This window comes from Taudactylus pleione, unplaced genomic scaffold (genome assembly GCF_031769625.1).
Source record: "Taudactylus pleione unplaced genomic scaffold, aTauple2 ptg000055l, whole genome shotgun sequence".
NCBI classification, from domain to species: domain Eukaryota; kingdom Metazoa; phylum Chordata; class Amphibia; order Anura; family Myobatrachidae; genus Taudactylus; species Taudactylus pleione.
Genome location: NW_028284457.1, coordinates 13,300,701 through 13,325,322, shown reverse-complemented (window position 1 = coordinate 13,325,322; position 24,622 = coordinate 13,300,701). Strand labels below are relative to the sequence as shown.

At 43.6% G+C, this 24,622-nt stretch overlaps 1 protein-coding gene across 3 annotated transcripts in view; it reads left to right on the top strand.

Moving 5' to 3' along the window:
* Positions 1-24,622, top strand: part of LOC148535181 (putative E3 ISG15--protein ligase HERC6) — a 157,615-nt gene that overhangs the window by 60,658 nt on the left and 72,335 nt on the right. For all 3 annotated transcript variants that reach the window (XR_015876088.1, XM_088464478.1, XM_088464477.1), the window contains exons 11-15: positions 10,763-10,856; positions 12,088-12,277; positions 19,688-19,824; positions 20,575-20,691; positions 23,667-23,774. Coding sequence is in view for 2 of the 3 variants with exons in the window: in XM_088464478.1 (XP_088320604.1) it covers positions 10,763-10,856; positions 12,088-12,277; positions 19,688-19,824; positions 20,575-20,691; positions 23,667-23,774 (646 nt within the window). In the remaining variant the exon portion in view is untranslated. The remainder of the gene's footprint in view (positions 1-10,762; positions 10,857-12,087; positions 12,278-19,687; positions 19,825-20,574; positions 20,692-23,666; positions 23,775-24,622) is intronic.

Here is a 24,622-nt window from a genome sequence, read left to right as displayed (position 1 = left end):
CTTCGTCTCTAGTGAGCTCGTTAATAGCGTGTGATGGACAGTTTGAACTATGGGCCTGATTCAGCAAGGATCGCAAATGCCATTACACATGCAATCGGTCGACTGTTGCGTATGCATTGCAGTGCGCGAATCAGTCGCTGCGATCGGGACAGCGATCGCAATGACTATGCAGACCCATCACAGAGTGGTTGACAGGAAGTGGGAGGTGACTGGGGGGGGGTTGTCGAAGCGCAGGCGTGCCAGGGCATTTGAACGCTGTTGCAGGGGCGTGGATAAATTACCCACTGTGATGCCATACGCTGCTCGAGTACTCAGTGCGTGCAATGAGGTTAGCAATTCCGGAGTAAGGCCAGAGCTTGTGCAAGAGTACGTGAGGCTCCGATTGTACTTGATGTTATCAGTGGTTTTGCAGTCTTGCTAAACATTACGAATGTGTGTAAGGTAAGGTGGATGTCCTTATGATGTTCTACAACGACATAGCGATCGCAATGGATTAGCATATCGCAGTGAGACTGCGTGCGTAATCGCTATTACATTCGCAGTTGCGATCCGTAATGAATAAAGCCCTATATCGTCTGTCGGTCGCAAACACATCCTTTTTTTATTTATTTTTTTACTATTGGTGATACTTTGCCATGCAGTTTTGCCTCTTGATAAATGGGATGCTTTTTATACAAAGATCATACAGTTTTCATTCACTCTATTTGATGTTTTTGTCTTTAGTAAATTGCATGGAAACCTCTGGATTAGTAGATGTATCTTTTTAGTATTCAAACCCTCCCAGGACATGTGCTTACACATACTTAAGCTGGGTACACACTGTGCCTACCGATCCACCAACTGGCGGATCCGCTGACACAACGGCCGATGAGGTAAGCTATACAGACTTACCGATCGGCCACTCAATGTGTGTTCCCTGACATCACAACTGGTATGGAATTTGAATTTGACCGCCCAGTTGAGCTGTCAGGCAAGTGTATGGGCTGTCGGCTGACTGCCCGTACACAAAGCCAGATGTGCCGATATATCTGCATATATATATATATATATCTGCCATCTGCTGTGCTGCAGAGCAGATGTGATATATCTGTGAACAAATTCAACCTTCAAATGCCCATTGACGGATTACGGGGTCTATGTACAGTATCACAGCTTGATGAGAGAGAAAATTGTGAGCTATAAATCACCAACCAATCCGCTTCTAACTTATATTTTATAGGCTGTGTTTGAAAATGACAGTTAGGAGCTGATTGGTTAATACTTTTTCTCTCACAATTTTATTTCTCATCAAGCTTTGATACATAGGCCCCTAAGGGGCATATTGGCCTGGGGCTGGAAATTATAAAAGGACTATTTTGAGAAGCAGAGCAGCTGAAACCAGTACTGTTTAAATGTGGCCAGTGCCATGTGGTGTGTTCATCCCCTACAGTCACAATGTCTCTCTAAATATGTAAAAACAAAACTTCTCTCTTCAAACAAAGGCAGTCTGCTGTACCAGTCTCAAGTGATGAGACAAATTTGGGGTCCTACATTAATTATGGTTCATACCATACCGTAAAATCTATATATATATCTTACTTGGCATGATGATGGGCCTATGTTTACGTAGAGGCCTGGAGCTGTAGTCCCATCCATCCCATTGTTAATTTGGTCCTGCAAATGCCTCTGGTTTAATGGATAGTATATACACTCCCACATTCCTGCCACTTTTGCTTAGTGAATTACTTTGTCTCTGACGTACTTCTGTACTTTTTGGCCAGGTGTTAATGTCATGTTTCTTTACATCATCACTTCTGTGCTCTCTGCTTTAGACTCAACGGACTATGGAGACCAACTTTGTGTTGGTGAATATAAACTTGTGATAAATATACGAATGAAAAAGCTAAATCTAATAAAAGTACACAGTACAGCAGCATTTAGTGGTCCGGAAATACAGAATTCATACTCAGGGGTCTATTTATGAAGCGTTCATGAGCCAACTCTGTAGTGAATGGCTACGACAGCACATTGCACAAGAGAGACTTTTGCTGGAGCCCTGTCAGACCAAACCACCATGTTTGTCGGCAGTGTTAGGCTGCTATTGACAGACAGAGGCCCTTGCATAGTAGCATTTATTTTCCCAGAGGAGCCCTGACATGGTAACTTGTGGCAGTACATCATTATGTATTACTGAAATTTGCAATAATACATACAGTAATAGTTACTGCCGATTCACTGCCATCATCCACTGATAGACCCTTTAGTGTTACAAGTGGTATTTCTTTAAGAAAAAATAAATATTTAGCATGGAGATACCCTTCAAGTTCAACAAAATGAAACACAGTCTACAGAAGTGCCTTTGTGTCCTTCATATAGACAATGGCCCTCATTCAGAGCCGCACGTTAACAACAGTACGCTCGTTGCGTTCCGATGTTGACTAACCGCGCATGCGTCGGGGTTACACCGCGCATGCGCGTACGGCAAATTGCGAGCTTTTTTTCTCTCGTTCCTAAAATAGCGTACAGGAAGTGACATGTCAAATGTGATTGACAGAACAGGGCGTTTTTGGGTGTTGACGGGGGTGGAGATGACAAAACGCAGGCGTGGCGAAGCGTTTTTGGGGCGTACATACATTAGCAGATGCGAACGTCAAATGTGTTCGGACCGTCTCATACGTCACTGAAACATCCGCTTTCCCTTCAAAATGCTCGCACAGCTTAGGGTCAGGATTACTCGACCACATTGGCGATGGCCTTCTCCTCCGTCCCGGGACTCCACGATGGTGCTGCGATTAATCGTGGCTGGTCAGTAAAGTAATTAGTGTTGGATTGAAATCCGGCTTGGTATGTGTTTGGAAAGCAGTTTATTGGGATAGCACAAAAGCGTACGCAGGTGGAAATCAGAGCTGCTAATGTCATGATTACATAATCAATTAGCGTACATTTTTGTGTTTTTTTTTTGACTACAATTTGGTGGTTATGGCCTATTGTAAAAATAATGTCATCATCTTTTAATTAGCTCCCCTTTTTTTTGGTTTACTGTGGAATTTGCATCGCTATGTGTTTTTTTAAACGTTCCTTAAAGAGGCCTTTTTTTTAACATAAGAGGGTCAGTTTTTGCGTTTAAGGCCAGGATTAAATGTAACCCATTTGTACAATAATGTCACAATACAATGTCTGTTTTTTTTGTAAAATTTATTGTTTACACACAAACAAATTGGCATAATATTGTATTGCCTTTTTTTGTGGCCAAGATATTTGATCTAAAAAAAAAAAAAACATAACTACTAACATAATCGTAAATACAAAATTTAAAAACATTTCACAAGAAAGGAGAGGGAAGTTTTGACCAGAAAGGAATATGAGCCAAGCACAGAAGGAAAGTGGGAAAAGTCGCCATTGCTGTCACCGTTTTCTCGGCCGTTTGGATGGGTGAGGGTGGGCGCCAGACCGGGTCCGGGATGCCATCGGGCTGGCCTGTCCAGAGGCAGATGTTGTGGCCTCTGGACTAGGCACAGGGCTAGGCACATTTGGAGGATTGCCTGATGTTGTGCCAGAGGTGGAGGATCTGGATGTTCCGGCAGGAAGGGAGGTCGGCTCCACCATGTGCTGGCGAACGAGCTGCTCCAGGGCATCGGCGATGCGGATGTTGGCCCTGGTATTTTCCGCCAGGGCCTGAGCAATGGTCACGTTGGCCGCAGCATTTTGCTCCAGGGCCTCAGCCACCCGTATCAGACTGGCGTCCATCCTCTGCAGAATCTCCGTATGGCAATCCGATTTAAAATTGAGTTCTGTGAGGAGGCCCACTGCCTGCGAGGGGGCACGCCCTGGACTGGCTTCTGCAGGGTCCTCAGCCGGATGTACTGGTTCCTCCCCTGCAGAGTCAGCAGAAATTCTGCGGCCAAGGCTCCCCTCTGGAGCAGACTCATCCGCCTCTGTCTCTGTTAGGAAATTGGAGAAAAGACTCACATTAGAATCTACATATTGGCACAATAGCATTTCTGAGATGGTGACATCACAAGACTTACCTTGGCCAACATGAGGAGCCGCAAAGTCTGGCATGTCCGTATCCATGTTGGACACGCCAAACACCTCCACAGCCTGCACACACCCCTGTGCCATCTCTTCTAAGTCTGTCAACTCCAATGACACAGGGGTGGGACCCCCACCTGTCCCCCTTGCATGCCTAGCCCTGTCGGCAAGTTTTTGCTTTAGACGATATTTGAAGTCTGCCCATCTGTGGAATGAATTTGGAACCATTATCCTTTTTTTAACAATGGGGTTTGTTTATAGGATGGGAAAGTGTTTACTTACCGCCGTTTGACATCCCGGGCTAGACGGACATAATCACCCACCCTATTGACAGCAACGGCGACCTCCTCCCACATTCTCCACTTCTGGCTTTGGCTCATATTCCTGGCTGCCTGGGGCAGGATGTCAACGCACTTCTGGATCAAAACCTCCATCTCCTTGCTTGTGAAATGTGGCTGCCTTTTTTTTTTTGCAGCTTTGGCGGGTTGACTGGGGCCAGCAGTCTCTTCCATGTCATCCTCCTCACCTATTTGGGTAAATATGCAGATTTAGCCACTTCACAACTTGCACAATATTATGTTTTAAAATACTCATTGACACAAAATGCATGAAGGCCTTACCGCCGCAATTTTGACCATTGTTTCCCTGGTTTGAAGCCATGTCTCTGCTTCCAGCATGAAATCATCCAGAAATTCTATGTGATTTTGTGACGTATTTATACATGCGTCGTTAGATTGCGGCCGCATCATTGATTGTGCGTCCCTATGATTCATCCTTAATTTGTGCGGGAAAATAAACACTATTTATGGCTTGGTGTGTGTGGATTCGAGGTGGGGTTGTTGGAGTGTTGTCGCTGAAGTGGTTTGGATTTGGTTGGTTGGTTGCGTTTGGAGGAATTTGGAGAGTTGTTTTTTTGTTTGTTTTTGCTACATTTCTTTTGTTTTTCCGTTCGCATTTTTTTCATTTTTTCAACATCCTTTCCTGATTTGGTAAGTTTTGTGCATTCAAATTTGTGGCCAATTGTTGTATTCTTCTGTTTTGTGGTTAGTTAATTTGTTTAACACTCATTTCATATTTGTTAGTTTTTTTTTGTTTTCGGACCCAAAGAAGTTTTTTGAGGACATCTTATATATTCGAGTTGGGTAAGTCCATTTTTTGTCTTGCATTTGCGAATGAATTACCGCATTTTGGACTGTTGGTGTAGTGACTTGCATTTGCGAATAATTTATCCCATTTTGGACTGTTGGTGTAGTGACTTGCATTTGCGAATGAATTACCGCATTTTGGACTGTTGGTGTAGTGACTTGCATTTGCGAATAATTTACCGCATTTTGGACTGTTGGTGTAGTGACTTGCATTTGCGAATAATTTTCCGCATTTTGGACTGTTGGTGTAGTGACTTGCATTTGCGAATAATTTTCCGCATTTTGGACTGTTGGTGTAGTGACTTGCATTTGCGAATAATTTATCCCATTTTGGACTGTTGGTGTAGTGACTTGCATTTGCGAATGAATTACCGCATTTTGGACTGTTGGTGTAGTGACTTGCATTTGCGAATAATTTACCGCATTTTGGACTGTTGGTGTAGTGACTTGCATTTGCGAATAATTTTCCGCATTTTGGACTGTTGGTGTAGTGACTTGCATTTGCGAATAATTTTCCGCATTTTGGACTGTTGGTGTAGTGACTTGCATTTGCGAATAATTTTCCGCATTTTGGACTGTTGGTGTAGTGACTTGCATTTGCGAATAATTTACCGCATTTTGGACGGCTTATTCATCATATAATCCAGTTTTGCTTTTCCCTTTTCCATTTTTTGGGTCCATTTGAACCCTATTTGACGTACGGTGTGCAATGTAGTTTTCAGCGATGGCCAAATGTGTTTTTCCGTTATTTTCTGTGTTGGCTTGCAACAATTTTTTACCTAAAAAAAAACCCTTTACATTTTTGACGTCTCATTGTTGCCTTTTTTACAGTTTATACATATCATGACAATACCCCGGCATGTAAGCAGCTATGGATGGTATCAGAAAGCTAAGTTTTTTTTTCTTACTTTTGGGGTGGGTCAAAAGCCTTACATAGTGAACTTTGAATTTCAGATAGATCTGGGGCGAATTGTTCTGGCCCTGCTCCCGGAAGACGACCAACCTCAAACTCGTCCCAGGCGTAGGCATCGTAGGCATGCAAGGCCCCAGATATTTCGAACACGTGTCACCCTTTTTGGAATGCCCGATGATGAGGTTTTAAGACGCTACCGTCTACCTCCCAAAATCATCATAGACACTCTCTCATTAATAGAAAGTGATCTTGAGCGGCAAATTGACAGTCCAACAGCAATACCACCACTGACGCAATTTATGGCGGTGTTACATTTCTGTGCCTCAGGATCGTTTCAAACAACGGTCGGAATAGTGGCGGGCATCTCCCAATCCTCCTTTTCCCGGATCCTGAGGGCAGTGATGGAGGCACTTTTCAAGCACCTCCATCATTTTATTCAAATGCCTTTGGATATGGGTGCCCTTAGTGTGGCCAAGGCCAATTTTTACCAAATAGCTGGCTTCCCACACATCATAGGGGTTGTGGATGGTACTCACATACCACTTCAGCCTCCAGCACGGCTGGAGGCCATATTTAGAAACAGGAAACACTATCACTCCCTGAATGTAATGGTGGTATGTGATGCCTCCCTCCAGATCCTGTCCCTGAATGCTAAATTACCCGGAAGTGCTCATGACTCCTTCGTCATCCGGCAATCAGGGATATGGCAGAAATTAACCAACCTACAAGCTGGTGATGCGTGGCTTCTGGGTAAGTGGAGACCTTTAGTACATAACAATGTTAAGCTTGATACACAGTGTTCCTGATGTGGTCTATTTTTGTTCACAGGAGACAGTGGATACCCTTGCATGTCCTGGCTGCTCACTCCTTATTTGGCTCCCACACCAGGGCCACAAAGTGCGTATAATTCCGCACTTACAGCCACCAGGCAAGTGGTGGAGCGCTGTATCGGCCTTTTAAAAGGCCGATTCAGATGCCTCCACCGCTCTGGTGGCGAGCTCATGTATGTGCCGGATATGGTGTCTAAAATTGTGGTCCTGTGTGGGATATTTCACAACATTGCCATAAGGAGTGGTGTCCCAATGCAGCCAGAGGATGCCTTACCTGAGGATGGCCCCCCCGAGGTTGGTCGAAGGTCAGTATGTGGGGGGGCCATACGCGATGATGTGGTGGCCAGATTTTTTAGGTAAGTTTGTTCAAAACTCCAGTGTTTATACCTAATGTGTTTTTTTTTTTGGGCAAACATCTAATTAATTTTTATTTTTCTCACCATCTTCTGTTTGTTCACATAATCTTTGGCACTCCAACGCTCACTACTTCCTGCTACCCTTACCAAACCTGGATCTGGTCCTTTTGGGCATATATTCTGGAACCCATATCGCAACGCCATGTTTGTGGAATCATGTTGGCATGGTCCTTCGTCAACCAGTTCTTGATTTTGTGTTTTTATTTATTTTTTTCTTGGTATGTGTTGTATTTGAATTTATCACTGTGTATTTTTTTGGGGAGTGACCACTTTGTTTGCTCTGTTATGTGGTGAATAAATGTTTGAAGAGTGAAATGGTCTTCCTTTTTTGGGACGTTAACAGCAAGTGTAACCAGGTTAACACAAGTTACATTTGACTAAGGGGTAAACCAGTACTGACGCCAGATGAGCAAAACTGAAATATGTTTTCAGCTTTCAAATCCACAACAAAAGGAAGCCTGGCCCAACCTTGGGATTTGTAAGATTGGCCTAAGCAGCTTGCGCACCAAGTAGGAACCTGGAAAATGTAGAAATCTGAAATTGACACTACACCCAAAAAGGGAAATTACATTGTTACTGTTATGTGTTTCTGGTGTCTGTTTGACATACAAAGACAAAACACAATCTAACTTTTACAAAAGGGAAATCCTTGCAGGAACTTATGTCAGGCTAAACTATCTTGGTTTTGGTTTTTAAAAATGATCCACAACGTATATTTGTCTTTAAAATTTTATTGGGAAAATACAACCAAAAAAAAAAATCTAATGCCGAAGGAGGCCAGACAGTCGGTCGAGGGCCACCAGAAGGCCGATTACATGGTGGCGCATCTGCCCCACAACATCCGCCACCTCTTGGCGACGCCTCTGTTCCTCTGTGGGTGAGAAAAGTGTGTGGGTTAATACAACAATAGGGACTCCACAGAAAAACATTATTTAAAAAACAAATCACTCCTAAACCCAAAAACATAAATAAAAAGTGTGGGCTGGCAAAAATACAAGGCCTAGGTACAAATTCCCACAGGTATGATATGTGTATGCTTAAATCACCAGGAAGAGGTAAAGGCAAACCTTCACAATCAACAAAAGTCAAGCCACAAAAACACGAAGAAAGGCACGACACATGATTACATACAAACAGTTTGTGCTTTAAAAAAAAATAATAAAAAACATACCGGGAAACAAATCGGGAGCTCCGACAAAACCTCCATGATCCTCCTCGGAGGATCCGTCATTCCCCAAAGAATGGGGCGGAGTTATGCTGGACTCCGGGGAGGGGGTAATTGGAAGAGGGGTGGGTGGAGGAGAGGGGGAAGTGGGACGGAGGGGAAGGAGTCCCGACATTTCCGGGAGAGGGTCTGGGAAGGATGGGGAGGAGTGGGGAATAGGGGAAAGATTTGGGGTGGAGTGTTGGCTGGGGGTTGGGGAGAGTGGGCGGGAACGCCGACGTTGACGGCGGAGTCTTGGCTGTCCCCCTAAAATATGTCAAATAAATTGCGTTTAGTTTATGGACAAATCCGGCCAAACAAACAAAAAAAAAAAAAAAAAATAGCAGTAGATTTAAAAATTCATAAAAAGAGGGAAAACATGCAGACGCAGATATGAGTACAAAAAATAAATAGAACAGACAGGAAAACATGCAGACGCAGATATGAGTACAAAAAATAAATAGAACAGACAGGAAAACATGCAGACGCAGATATGAGTACAAATAATAAATAGAACAGACAGGAAAACATGCAGACGCAGATATGAGTACAAATAATAAATAGAACAGACAGGAAAACATGCAGACGCAGATATGAGTACAAATAATAAATAGAACAGACAGGAAAACATGCAGACGCAGATATGAGTACAAAAAATAAATAGAACAGACAGGAAAACATGCAGACGCAGATATGAGTACAAAAAATAAATAGAACAGACAGGAAAACATGCAGACGCAGATATGAGTACAAATAATAAATTGAACAAACATGAAAACATGCACACGCAGTTTGCCCCACAAACACAAACATTAAAACCACAATACATAACACTTACTTGCCACGATCTGCATGCGAAAGCATGCCAGCAAGCGGGGCGTTCGCCGTTGCAGGTCGGACCACCTGCGCTCCAGCTGCCCGATGTTGCGGCGTGATCCAAAGGACCGCAGGCGGGACCGTACCTCCGCATACGCGGAGCGCTTCTGCCGGTTGGTCATGGGTTCTGGCTGGCTGGTGATCCGGCGATCCATGACCTCCGTAAGCACCAGCAGCTCACGCCTGGTGAATGCGGAGGCTCTCATGATGGCAATGGTGTTTTTCTTAAAAATCATTTTTGATAAAGTGTGTAAAAATTTTCTGATTGGCTAATGTATTTTGGAAATTAACAGGAGCAATTTTATTGGTTAGTGTATGAGTCATGTGTTCGACAGGGCCAGAAATCTCTGGAGAGTTAGGATAGGCTTGATGCAGTGACATGCGTAAGCAAATTTAAATAAAGAAATGAACCCAGGGAAATATGCGGGGATACACAGCAATAGTACAATTGTTTAATTGTGGTTCACATGTTTTTTAAACAATACAAGCGAATGTTTCATCCGTACGTATTCTGCGGGTAAACACAAACACAGACAAGAGTAAAGTTTCTTTCATTGTGTTGAAAAAAAACAAACAATTAAGCTAATTGATACATTGATTGGCATGATACGATTGATGGAGGTAGGCAGAATAAAGGAGCAGGTAATCGACATCTGACAAGGCCACTTCCTGTTTATACTTGTGCGTGCGTTCCTTTCAAGCCATTTCGGGGATGTACGCTCGCTATTTCGTACGCTCGTTAGTTAGAGGAGGGGTCGTCAGAGTTTTGGGAGGAATTTTAGATGCGAACGAAAATACGAGCGAGCCATTGAATTTAAATATTTTTGTACGTACGCCTAACGTACGTGCGCCCGCTTGCGAGTGGGTCTGAATGAGGGCCAATGTTCCTTCTCAGCTAAATGGACCATATTTTCAGTTGTGCTCTCCCTTTCCCATTCAGCCTTCTATCAGATGCCGGGGGAGATGTACTAAACCTTGTAGAGAGATAAAGTGGACGGAGATAACGTACCAACCAATCAGCTCCTAACTGTCACTTTACAGGCTGTGTTTGAAAAATGACAGGAGCTGATTGGTTGGTAGTAGGTAACTTTATCACTGTCCACTTTATCTCTCTTCAAGGTTTAGTACATCTACCCTGCTCTCTGGGGTTTTGCTCTACAATGGAAACTGTGCAGGGCTTGCCGATGTGTATGTGTTAAGGGGCAGAGTAGTGCACAATACCACCTTTATGTCTCCTACCAAATATGGGACCCAGATGCTGAATACATATTTATAACAGTGCCAGTAGCATTAGTACAGCTTATCTAATACAACTATTTCAATGTTTCTTCTTTGCTAAAGAAATGCTTTTTTATCCATCCTTTCAGGTCTTCTCCCTCTGACATATCTCCAAGTGTAGATCTTGAGGCTGCGAATGCATTATTTACAGAACTCTGCAAAAACAGTTGGATTTCTGACATTGTAAGTCATTTTGTGTCTTATGTGTCAAACTGAGCTCTTCCACCCTGGTACATGTCACTTTGTTTACTTCATGGTAACAGTTAGGGTCTCCTAAACACTGCAGATCTAGTATATGAATGTATAAGCCTATTTATGCTCAGATGTAATCATTTACATAGGTAAGCACATGTTCTATGTGCATCAAGGTGATGTTGACCATGAGGTCTTCTTAGCTGGGTTGAGTAGGGTGTTTCTTTCTTAATATAGATGATGGATATCAATGTGCCTCATAGTGTTCTCAAATACAAAGACAACACTTGTTGTGACACATGATATTAAATGAGCTCCAAGTAGATTGCACATTTATAAGAGGCTTTTTACCTCTGCATAATGAATCTTTGCATTACACGGCAGGATAGTGAGTGGGGGCCTCTCAACCCCCCCCATCCCCACCCCACATTGCGGGACACTGCAGACCATGGGTAGGGCAATGAGACAGTGCCCAAAATTCAGGACTGTGCCACCAAAATCCTGATGTTTTGAGGCAGGCATTGTCAGTGAATTGTTCTAGTAATGTGTGCATAGAGTTTTCACCTGGAGGGGAGTGGAGGGGAGGGGAGGGAGCGAAATCCTACCAGCTTTACTGGTCCCTCATTGCCGGACATAGGTAACATTAGTACTTTTTTCTATGAATAGCATTTCAGGGAGATTGTGAAAGTAAGACCTATACACACACCATGGAATAAGATGTGTACTGGTCCTTGCTTAGAGGTGTGCCGTAAAATTGATTTGTGTCCAACTGTAAATGAGCCCCCAAGCATACACATATGTACATAGTACATGCCAATGAGTATATGTATATTTTCTAGCATCTTAAATATCCTCCTCTACACATCCTTAGAAGGCATAGGCCACCTTCTAATGCAGTGCACATGCCCTGCAATGAAGCACACAGCTCTGGTCTATCAGGACACTCCCTGGGCACAATCCACTGGAACTCCTTGGGCACATTGTATATGATTTGCAAAATGGCACTAGAAGGACCAGCACGCCCTGCCAGCTACTATTATACATGTCACCTATAATTGTGTCAAACAGTACATTTGATAATTGGTCCAGTTACAGTCTAAGAATATTGCCTGTTGTTTACTTTTCTTACACAAAATAAAACTTAGAAAATCCATCTATAGAGACGTGGCAAATAAATAACACTACAATACCTCATATTGTTCTTTGTATTGTTTCCTCACAGATATGTTCCAGCTTGAAAAATGACCTGATTCCTGCTATTGAGGGTCTTCCAACTATATTTGAGGCTCTGTCTGTATATCTTTTACTCACCGAATGCCCTGTAACGCATGACATAAACACCTGCTTGCCAGTAGTAGCTCCCTTTGCCTCTGCTATCAACAACCTCAGCTCAAATGCTCTAAAAATGTTAGGTATGTTCTTTTATATTAGGCATATTTAAAGGGAACTAAGCCTATAACAGGGTGTCACCAACAAAGGGGTTGACACCAAAATGCCGGCTCCTCCTCAATGACCGGGAGCAAGGCACTACACTGTGACATTTTTGTGCTGCTCCACTGAGGAGGAGCCTGCAGTGTGGGGAAAGTCTCTATGGACAGCCCAGCATCTCCAGGAGAACGAGTACACCCCTAGAGTGGTAATCCCACCAAGGGCGTATCTACCTCTTGGCCATGATGGCACTCGCCAGGGGCGCCTGCCAAGGAGGGGGCGCCGTCCGTTGGTGTCACTCGAGGCCAGGGGGTAGTGAAGCCGTCCAGCATTTGCTTTAATTACATCTCTGCTATCAGGCTGGGCCTGGGAGAGTGCTTGGTGGGTGTGTCCCAGCCAGGGGGGGCAGGGGGGAATATTGCCCCCCCCCCGGCCAGTGCATAATTGAATGATTTGGGCCGGCATTCGACCAGTGAGGGAAAAGTTTAGCAGGCAGAAGTGGCCACCAGCCGCACAGGTAGCGTTGACTTCCACCTACAGTATGTCACTGTGGGAAGGTGGGGTGACTATATATGATGCATCTGGCTCAGAGGTGGGCAAAATACAGCAGTCTCTTTCTGGCCCGACGGTGATAACTTCATGTGCGTATCCACTTGTACTGTAGATCTTGGACCAACAGTACGATTACAACATTGTAATCGTACTGTTGTTCCTCATCCCCTTTAGTGCCTACACTGAACGATATGTTGTTCAGTGCAGACACCCTCCCTCATCCCTGAAAATGGCCAATCTGTCATTATCGGCAGATTAACTGGCATGTTCAGGCGATGATTGATGTCGGAAACGACCAGCGGGAGCGCGCATCGCTGGTCATTTCTGACATTATACTGGCCGATTTATGCATGATTAATGAGCGATTGAATGATTTCGATGTCATAATTGTTCAATTGCTCTATTTAATCGGCAAGTGGATACACGGCTTTACAGCCCTTCCAGCTGAGAGCCGAACACTGATTGCTCTCAGGGGGCGAGGCCAATCCCCAGCAGCTGCATTCCGCCAGCACTCAGCAGAGTCAGACAGCGTGGGGACTTCAGATCCAGGCTATTTAAGATGGAAGGACCTTGATCCTGCTGAGCTGGACAGGGTTCATGGAGCATAAATTAAGATAGGAGTTTGGGACGAAAGAATCCTGGTAGTCTGTCAGGAGAGAGCACAGCTGTAATCTTAACTGCTGCAGTGAAAGGGGCAATATCTACAGTACTTTTAAAGGGAACATGTACAGTCAGGTCCATAAATATTGGGACATTGACAGAATTTTCAGATTTTGGCCTCTATTCACCACCACAATGGTTTTGAAATGAAACAAACATGATGTGCTTTAACTGCAGACTCTCAGATTTAATTTGAGGGTAATCACATTCAAATCGGGTGAACGGTGTAGGAATTACAACAGTTTCAATATGTGCCTCCCACTTTTTAAGGGGCCAAAAGTAATGGGACTATCAACTCAAAAGCTATTTCATGGACAGGTGTGGGCTATTCCCTCATTATTTCATTATCAATTAAGCAGGTAAAAGGTCTGGAGTTGATTCTAGGTGTGACATTTGCATTTGGAATCAGTTGCTGTCAACTCTCAATATGAGATCCAAAGAGCTGTCACTATCAGTGAAGCAAGCCATCATTAGGCTGAAAAATCAAAACAAACCCATCAGAGAGATAGCAAAAACATTAGGTGTGGCCAAATCAACTGTTTGGAACATTCTTAAAAAGAAAGAACGCACCGGAGAGCTCAGCAACACCAAAAGACCTGGGAGACCACGGAAAACAACTGTGGTGGATGACAAAAGAATTATTTCCCTGGTGAAGAAAAACCCCTTCACAACAGTTGGCCAAATCAAGAACACTCTCCAGGAGGTAGATGTATATGTGTTAAAGTCAACAATCAAGAGAAGACTTCACAAGAGTGAATATAGAGGGTTCACCACAAGATGCAAACCATTGGTGAGCCACAAAAACAGGAAGACCAGATTAGAGTTTGCCAAACAACATCTAAAAAAGCCATTACAGTTCTGGAACAACATCCTATTGACAGATGAGACAAAGATCAACTTGTACCAGAGTGATGGGAAGAGAAGGAAAGGAACTGCTCATGATCCAAAACATACCACCTCATCAGTGAAGCATGGTGGTGGTAGTGTTGTGGCGTAGGCATGTATGGCTGCCAATGGAACTGGTTCCCTTGCATTTATTGATGATGTGACTGCTGACAAAAGCAGCAGAATGAATTCTGAAGTATTTCGGGCAATATTATATGCTCATATTCAGTCAAATGCTTCAGAACTCATTGGATGGTGCTTCACAGTGCAGATGGACAATGACCCGAAGCATACTGCAGAAGCAACCAAAGAGTTTTTTAAGGCTAAAAAGTGGAATGTTATGCAATGGCCAAGTCAATCCCCTGACCTGAATCCGATTGAGCATGCATTTCACTTGATGAAAACAAAACTGAAGGGAAAATGCCCCAAGAACAAGCAGGAACTGAAGACATTTGCAGTAGAGGCCTGGCAGAGCATCACCAGGGATGAAACCCAGCGTCTGGTGATGTCTATGCGTTCCAGACTTCAGGCTGTAATTGCCTGCAAAGGATTTGCAACAAAGTATTAAAAAGTGAAAGTTAGATTTAGGATTGTTTAGTTTGTCCCATTACTTTTGGCCCCTTAAAAAGTGGGAGGCACAGATAGAAACCGTTGTAATTCCTACACCGTTCACCTGATTTGGATGTAATTACCCTCAAATTAAATCTGAAAGTCTGCAGTTAAAGCACATCTTGTTTGTTTCATTTCAAAGCCATTGTGGTGGTGAATAGAGAACAAAATATGAAAATTCTGTCAATGTCCCAATATTTATGCACCTGACTGTATTTATATGTGGGAAAATGTGTGTTTTTCTGTGTATATGTGTGTATAGATATGTGACATAATGTGATTAAGGGGTGTAATGTGAATAAGGTTGCACTACTGTGCAGGGCCGTAGAGAGCCCGGCCGGGCCCAGGTAAAGGAGGGGGCGTGGCCTAATCAAGGGAGGCGTGGCCACGACCCCTTGGCAACAAAATTAAAAATTCACTTTTGCTGCGAATTGGAAAGGGGGGTGCTGTAACCCCCCAGCCCGGTGACTAAGTGGGAGGGGTGGAGGGGGGGGCACGATCAGTGTGATCGCTCCCCCCACAGCCATAGGAGACTGCTCCGGCTGCTGCAGCCCAGCACAAGCTGTGTGTTGAGCTGCTGTGAGGGAGGGGGGGGCGACGCCGGACCCGAGCCCCGCCGGGCCCCTATAGCAAGCTCGGGGCCAGGTAAACTGTACCCGCTCCCCCCCCTCTCAGCGCCCATGCTACTGTGTTGCATAATTTGAATTGGTACTAACTTGTGGCCACACCCTGTCCCTATGAAACCTCACACCTTTATTTTTGCCACCCAACATCCCGATTTAGAAAGATTTGGGGGGAGGGGCAGTCCCTTACTTTGCCAGGAGTGCTTGGACCCCTAGATACACCCCTGCATGCCACTAGACTACACCCCCCTTTCAGGCACAGGGGTCTATTTAGTGCACTGAATGACACCGACCAAAGTGACACCACTGCTCTGGCCTCTCCTAGCAGTTGATCCCTATCTATATCTCTATCAATACAAGTGCAATTTAGTACATAAACGCAGTAAGGAAATGCATATGTTTATGCCACAAAAATAGACTTAAGGACCTAATTCTGAATGAGGCCCCAATACATTAAATGAAAATGAATTAAGGTGTTAGGGTGGCCATCCGCACCTGTGATTATAATAACCTATTACCCCAATTGTATTCATAGTCAATTAAAGAGGAAGACACAGGGAACACATTCCCGGGGCCCACCTCCCTCAGGGAGCCCACCTGACCCAGGGACGCACTGCTCGTAATGCTCCAGTCACTCACATCCAAATGCTGACTCTGTCTCACCCACATCCCCTCCATACAGACAAAATTCACAGGCTTGGTGTGTTGGCTGTCCTGTCACTGTCAGCGGCTCTGACTGAGGACTCTGAAGAGATTCAGAGTGCTGTGCTGGGTGAGGGCTGGGGTGCTAGATGAGAGGTGTTGTGCTGGGTGAGGGGGGTGCTGTGCTGGCATAGGGGTGGGTCAGGTGAGGGGTGCCATAGTGCTGTGCTGGGAGAAGGGTACTGTGACCTGTGCTGTGCATGGAGAGGAGTGCTGTGCTGGGAGAGGGGTACAGGGAGCACAGAACAATGGGGGAAGGGCATAGTGAGACCACGACCCTTCCGTAAGGCCACATAGTTTTCAGAATTTCTCTCTCGCAATGCACAAACATCGACCCGCTTGCGAGCGGGTCTGAATCAGGCCCATTGTGTTCTCCCGGCAGAACACAGTAAAGTTTAGAAAAAAAAAAAAACATTTATTTTTTTTCTAAACTTTACTGTGTTCTAATAGGAGAACACAGTGTCAGCACAGCAGACTGAGCCTGAGGCGGCTGCAGCGGCCAGGTAAGTGGGGAACAGGGGGGAGGTGAGCAGATGGGGGAAGGGGGAGGAGAGGGGGTTGTGGGGGACACAATTACCGCAGCTGTAGGCAGTGCTCCGCATCCACTGCTTTTACGGATGTAACAGCGCATGCGCAGCACTGATTACAGCTGCGGTAAGGTAGAGTAGATAGGGAAAAGTATCTATTTCCCAAAAAGCTGTCATCACAAAAATGACAGCTTTTCGGAATAGATACTTATGGAGAGGAGGAATAATGAATTCCTCTGGTAATTAGGTTGAACTCCATGCGAGTTCTAAACCTAATTACCTCCAGAGAATTTTTAGTTAAGATGAATATGCCCCTTAGATAATGAGATCTACTCATTTGAGTTTAATTCATTTGACAAAATAAATATTTCTATATAAATAATTTTTATTAATAAACAAGACAATAGCACATGCTATGCCAGCAGTTTCCAAACTGGGTGCCGTGGAGCACTTGTAGGGGTGCCACGGGTCGGTGGTCCAGGACTAAATGAAACCTCTGAAGAGCCACAGGTTGGCCAGGCCTGCTCTAAATTGTTTTATGTGCAACAAATCTTAATCCAGCTCTGATAGCATTAATAGTACTTTTACATTACAAAAAATTACTTAACAATATCAATTACAGTTAATATTTTAATTACATCTAGAAAATAATGGAAAGAACACTCAGATGAGAAAATAAATCCTATATTTTTTTAGTTTATACTCCTAAAAATAAAAAAAATATGTAGAAAAAATAGTTAAAAAAACATAAACATATTATATTATCAGAACATAGAAAGAATAACATAGCAGCTAAATGGACATTAAGAATAGTTGCGACTGGAACGCCTCCGTTTGGCCGGGCACGCCCCCAGCCCGCCCAGCAAATGGGGCGAGCTGTCACTCAACATCGACAGCTCGCCCCGTCTGCTACGAGACCCCTAGCGACGGAGCGCCCGTCGCTAGCCGGGTCTCGCGCATGCGCACGACGTAGCCAGCTCCGTCGTGCGCATGCTCTGTGGGGACCATCGACCCGGTTGCGAGCGCATCGGCACTTGCGACAGGGTCTGAATGAGACCAAGAGTCCTTTTTGCCCCAGATGCATTTTGCATTCGGATGTTTTTTTCATTATAAAGGTGTTATGCATTCACTTTTATTAAAGTTAAATGTCAATCTACAGTTCTTCTTTCCGTTTTTATTGAGTCATTATGTCTGCAGCTCTATTATGAATCAACAATGCCCTTGCAGTCGTACAATAACCCTGCCTCAATGTACCAAGGCTATACACAGCACAGGATTACATTTATGAAGTGCAGTGTGTGAATGGGATGTAGTTTTTAAGCCGACGGTCTAAATACCGGCCCCCGGCTTCCAGACGTTCTAATCCCGGCGTGGTACTAATGACAGGCGTCTAAATGTAGATGCCTGTCATTAACCAGATTAACTAGATCGGGATGCCGGGCGCGGACGGCCGCGGGGGGGGAGGGTTAGGTTTAGGACTCCCGGGGGGGACTTAGGGTCAGGCACCCCCCCGGGAGGTTAGGGTTAGGCTAGGGGAAGGAGGGGTTAGGGTTAGGCACCCCCGGGGGGAGGATAGGGTTAGGCACCCCCCCGGGGGACTTAGGTTTAGGCGGTGGGGAAGGGGGGGGTTAGGTTTAGGCACTTGGAGGATTAGGGATAGGCACTGGGGGGGGAAGGTTAGGGTTAGGCACCCCTAAGGGAGAGTTAGGGGGGAGAATTAGGTTAGCGCTACTTACTTTAGGGACAATCAGGATTTTCACCCTTGCCGGGCTGCCGCTGTCGCGATTTGAGTAATACCTACTACACCCGTGTGAATATGCACCACAAACACCCTTTGGTTTTCCACTAATGTGATTAGATGATGTGTCCAACACAGTCCGGATGCATATCTATTCTAAGTTCCCAGGAAACGGCTCCAAAAGCTAGAAGTGCACTTGGTTGTGTGGAGATGCATGCAAAACTAAAGCATACTTGCCAACTCTCCATGATTGTCAGGGAGACTCTCTGAAATAATAGCAATCTCTCTGAAGAGCCTACCTATGTCCCTGATTACACCTTACCCCCATTATGAAGTTGTTATATAAAAAAAACAACAATATATATATATATATATATACAAATCATACTTGCCTACCCTCCTGATTCAACCGGGAGCCTCCCGAAAATCAGGTGCTGCTCCCGGCCCCCCTGAAAGGCAGGCAAGCCTCCCGGCAGCCGCCAACCCCTTCGGCCCTTCCTGCGGTTATAAGAGAATCCCCCGCAGCAGGGGGGGCCAGTGACTCGATTCTCTCCGAATTGCATCATTTTGGCCCCGCGCATCTGCTTCACAATGCATTGTGTAGCGGGTGGCGGAGCCAAAATTTCCGTGATCGTGTGGCCACGCCCTGCCCACAAATGCCAGCCATGCCCCCTTGATTTGCCGATCTGGCTGCCCCCTCCCAGAAGGAGGGGGCAGCCAGATCCTCACTCCCTTCATCGTCTAATGCAGACTCATGCCCTTCGCAAAGATATCATACTGGTGCCAATATAGACATACCTGCACAACCTGGGGCACCCAGTGCCACCATAGAGGAATTTATGTTGCCCCTCTGCCATCTTCGGTTTTGTTAAAAGTAAGCATACACTGCAAATGATCCAAAAAAATATTAATCTAAATATTTAATGTATTATCAGTTCTGTATATAGCGCCAACATATAATACATTGCACTTTATAATGTTTCTGCCTAATGTGTCTGGTCTGGTTACCCTTGTTTACTTATTTTCCTGTATGGGCAACAGTAACAAGTGATAACTGATATTAATGTAATTGTCAAATGCTTTGTTGTCATTTATCAGAGACATTGTGGTCATCCTTGCCAGCACCCTCCCTGACAAAGCAAGTCCAGATGTTTAAAATTTCTTTGGTGCTGTCTGTGTTTGGTCAAAAGACTTTTACTAAAGATCTGTTAGAAGTATTAAAGAAGCTTTTCAAGGTGAGCATATATATATATATCTCAATGTGCCCCACTTGGTAGACCATGTGTGATGTAGTCATAGTATCAGTTTACATATCAGATCCATATATGCTGATCTTAGTTTGTGTAATTTCATGCATTAGCATTATTGGATACTGGTAGCACTGATCTGAAGGACTGTTTGTTATAAAATAAGTTTCATCTAGATTTTTTAGTGTAACTGTGGTCACAGCACTTCCCCACCCTTCTTTGTTTGACTTAGGCCGGACGATATGTAGTTTCGAGGCATATTGGAATGCCATATTGTTCACATTGCATAGTGTGTACGCTCAATGGTGCATTCTCGTGCATCATTCATTGCATCTGATGTGCTGCACGTCAGATGGGAAGATGTACATTGTGCAGGGTGTATGCTCAACCAGAAGAACACAAGATATATTGGTCCAATGACCTGCCAGTGATCTACACAATGATTGCATAGTGTGTACAGGAGAAACCATTAATTTCATACAATGCTCTGAAATGCTATATTGTGCCGCCGTCTGGAAGATTGCATAGTGTGTTCTATATTGTGTATTCTGGGATAAAGGGAAAGTGGAACGACCATCGTGTCTTTTGTATGTCGTTCTGATGTGTACCCGGCCTAAGGATTCTTCCTGTTGTAAAATCCCAGATTTCCATTTTCCTTATTCTTTATGTATTATTTGAACAGATTCTAATTTGGAAGTAAATTCATTCCCAGGTTTTCTCTCATTTTCTGTGTTGCAGGCAAACATGAAGGCCGGTTATAAATTACCAATACCATTCTTCTGCGTTCCCGAAGTCTCCGATATAATCCTCATCCCTATGGACCTTAACAACTGGCGTATATGGCAGCAGAAGTCGGTGAGTAAATCAACTTTTTGTACATTAATAATTGGCAATCTGGTAATGAGCATTTCATAGTACATATTGAAAGTACGGAGGAAGAACTTTTGGGCACTCAAAAGCAAAACTGTATTTATATATTTTCCATGGTAAAAAACAAACAGTTTAAATCGTATTTGATAGTAAAAATGATAACTGAGAAGTGAACTCCATATTGTGAAAAAAGAAGGAATCTCTTTATTTTATGTTCCTTCCAATGGAGATGCTAACTTAAAACACATGTATATCAAATACAAAAGAAACAATCAAAATGCAATGCTGCAATTATACACCTCCAGTGTTTTACCATATTACTAAGATATGCTGTTGAAGTCCCAGAGTTGCATAGATAAATCACTAATTATACCATACCATTAATTTTCTTTCTTTCTTCTAAATACTCCATGGCAGCCTTTACAATGAGTAGGAGTCCATTCTAGATAGACAAAAAGTTTTCAAAAACTGCCCTGGGATTGTATATAATGGAGCTCTTTCTTTTCCCCTGTATCTTAAGTGACTTATCAAATGATTTCTAAACATATATACAGACTGACAAACAACATGGGTGGGAAACCTGGGTTACCGTGGAGTTTTTAGAAGAAATGGAATTATCGGGAAGTTATAAATTGTGATTTTACTCCCTCATGCTCCATGGTAGCCGTTACAATGGGAAATACTCAAGCAATACAATAGGGAGGACAATATATACCTAAAACCACATTATGCTGCATACTCAACGTTTATTTAGTGACTGTTTGGAGAACGTCTCCCAAAATCGGAGACAGCAGAGGATAAAATATCCAACTGATAATGAGTAGAGAAGGTATGTATACTGGATAAATGTCTATTCTGCATCCTTACAAAACTCTGCCACCAAAACCAGATTAGGTTTGTAAATTGCCACCTCTCTAGTGAGTGAGCTCTAACTAATATTGGCACTTTGGGCGGAATTCAATTCTCTTGAGCCCCTATCGCGCCCGACGGAGCAATTCTATTCTTGCTCCTGTCGGGCGCCCAGCACTTTGGTCGGGTTTAGTTGCTTTACGCGGCTAAACCTGACCTCTATGGGCGCGATCAGCGTGAACATCTTGGACAATTGTATAGCGGCCCGTGATCTCCTGTCACTTTAGACGGGAGATGCGGGCCGCGAAATCAATTGAATTCCGCCCTATATATCCATTCTTCTTTGTCTGTATAGTTAATTCTGTAATCCAATTGGAAATAGTCTGTCTGGCAGTGTCTTAACCTTTCTTCTCCGCAGTCTGAATTGCATTTGTACTGTGGGCCTGATTCAGAGTTGCACGCAAACCTGATGGCTTGCATACAACTCCGGGTGGACTGTGCATGCATATGGCTGTCACTAATGCTGCCTGTAGTATATGGTGGTCACTAATGCTGCCTGTAGTATGTAGCTGTCACTAATGCTGTCTGCAGTATATGGCAGGCGCTAATACTGTCTGTATTATATGGCAGTCGCTGATGCTATCTGTAACATATGGTGGTCACTGATGCCGTTTGTAGCATGTCAGTCACTATGCTGTACATTTTATTTCATGGTTGCTAATCCTGTCTGTAGTATATGGCTGTCATTAATGCTGTTTGTAGTATATGGTGGTCACTAATGCTGTCTGTAGTATATGGTGCTCATTGATGCTGACTGTAGTATATTGTAGTCACTAATGCTGTCTGTATTAGATGGCGGTCACTGAAGCTGTCTGTAGTATCTGGAAAGTCATTGATGCTATTTGTAGCATATGGTGGTCACTGATGCTGTCTGTAGTATATGGTGGTCGCTAATGGTGTCTCTCAATATATATCACATCTTTTGGCAAACTAAGCAGCTCTTTCAGACTTCAGTATCAACTGTACATGGATAATACTCAAATCTAGCTGTCCTCTGCAGATTTGTCACCATTTATATTGTTCCGCGTTAGTGAATATCTTTCTGCCATTTTATTTTGGATGTCATTTGACCACCTCAAATTTAATCTTTACATAATGTGCGAGTGCCGGCTATGACACCGTAACGTAGCATTTTGCATTTTTGCATGCAGATACATCCGCAGTCGCACACAGAATATAGGCATGCTGCATATAATTTTTATCAGCATAAGCTGCTTTTGCATCCTATTCATATTGCTTTGCGGAAAATAAACATTTGAAGGAAAACAGACGTACGAAAAGACTCACGGCGCTACAGAGTTGCACCACGGCATGGCGTGACTAGAAGGGTTGTTTAAAGTGCAAGGAGGCTAGATGTATGTGAACATATCTGTACATCTAAAAAACATACCCAGACTATGCCCATATCTTACACCTGACACTGCAAAAATTCTAATTCATGCACTGATTATCTCCCATAATGATTATTGCAATTGTCTCCTTACTGGTCTTCCTCAAACAGACTCTCACCACTACAATCCATTTTGAATGCAGCTGCAAGGCTGATCTTCCTCACTAAAAGTTTGTCTGCTACTTCGCTCTGTCATTCCCTCCATTGGTTACCTGTATTCTACTGAATTCAATATAAAATACTTTTACACAAACATAAGGCTATTAACCAAACTACACCAACATACATCTCTTTACTTCTCTCAAAATATCTCCCAGCTAAACCTCCCCAATCAGCACTAGATCTGCATCTCTCATTTACCTGCTCCCATTCACGGTTACTGGATGTTTTTTGGGCTGCACCCACTCTGTGAAATGCCCCTCCCACACACAATAACACTTTTCCTCTGGCCGTCTTCAAGATGATCACCATATTGGTGACATACCCTAAAAAGTTTTCCCTCACTCCCATATCATATGTGTAGACAATAGATTAATATTTGCTTACTCATTTTCCTTTTTATAAGGGTGTTTTTTCAAACTTATGGCCCACCCTGTATATATTGGATAGTGATTATTTGTACCTGATATTGTAGTAACCACTCTGTCTTTCTCATGTACAGGAGGCTGAGCAAGGTGCACTTCCTGCAATATTTTGTCGTTTTCCATTTATCTTCACATTTGCCACAAAGGTTCACTATTTACACCATGATGCTGCACAGAAGAAGAATGTAAGTTTTTATTATCATGGTGGGATAGCGCCATCAGGTTCAATAGTTCATCTCTGCACACATAAGTTGCTTTGTTGTGCTGCCTGCCCCATTCCCTCCATCGCTATGATACCAAGCTTGTCCACTATCTGTATAAGAACAATAATTGTATTCTTTCAGCATTGAAAGATGATCATGGAGACGTGTTGCCACCTGGGGGTATATATACTAAAGTGAGAGCTGATGTTTCCCATAGCAACCAATCAAATTCTACTTAACATTTAACTAGCATTTATATATTATATATTTGTATGTTGTACCCCGAGAACCACCCTTGTAGCCTGAACTGGAGATCTGAGAGACGGACGATTTACAGTATGTTCTTTTCCCTGCAGTTTAAACAAGCACAAATACTAACAAGCCATCTCTTATTCAAATAACAGGGGAGGTTCCCTATGCATATGGGACAGGCATGGGTAAGGAGGGGTTGTCCACTAACCACTATTGGTTTCATGTGTTAAAAAGACAAAACAAGTATGTTGAATAACAGCAACATCTGAATATCTTCATTCAAACCCTGGTATCAGCTCCTTGGGCTAGATTTACTAAGCTGCGGCTTACAACACTCTTGGTTTTGCCGTTAATATTATTGCTGTTTTAAATTTCAGGGGGCAAAGCCAACAATTAGTAAATCTAGTCCTTTGACATCTCTTGTGATTCTGGCAGCAAAACGTAGATTGTTGTAATCTCAGTTGGGTATAAATATTGTACCTAGAAATTCTGCATACAGCACTGTGTATTCAGATGTGCTATTTAAAAAATCAAGTAATAATTGAATGTTATAATTGCCTCATACTTATATTTCTTCT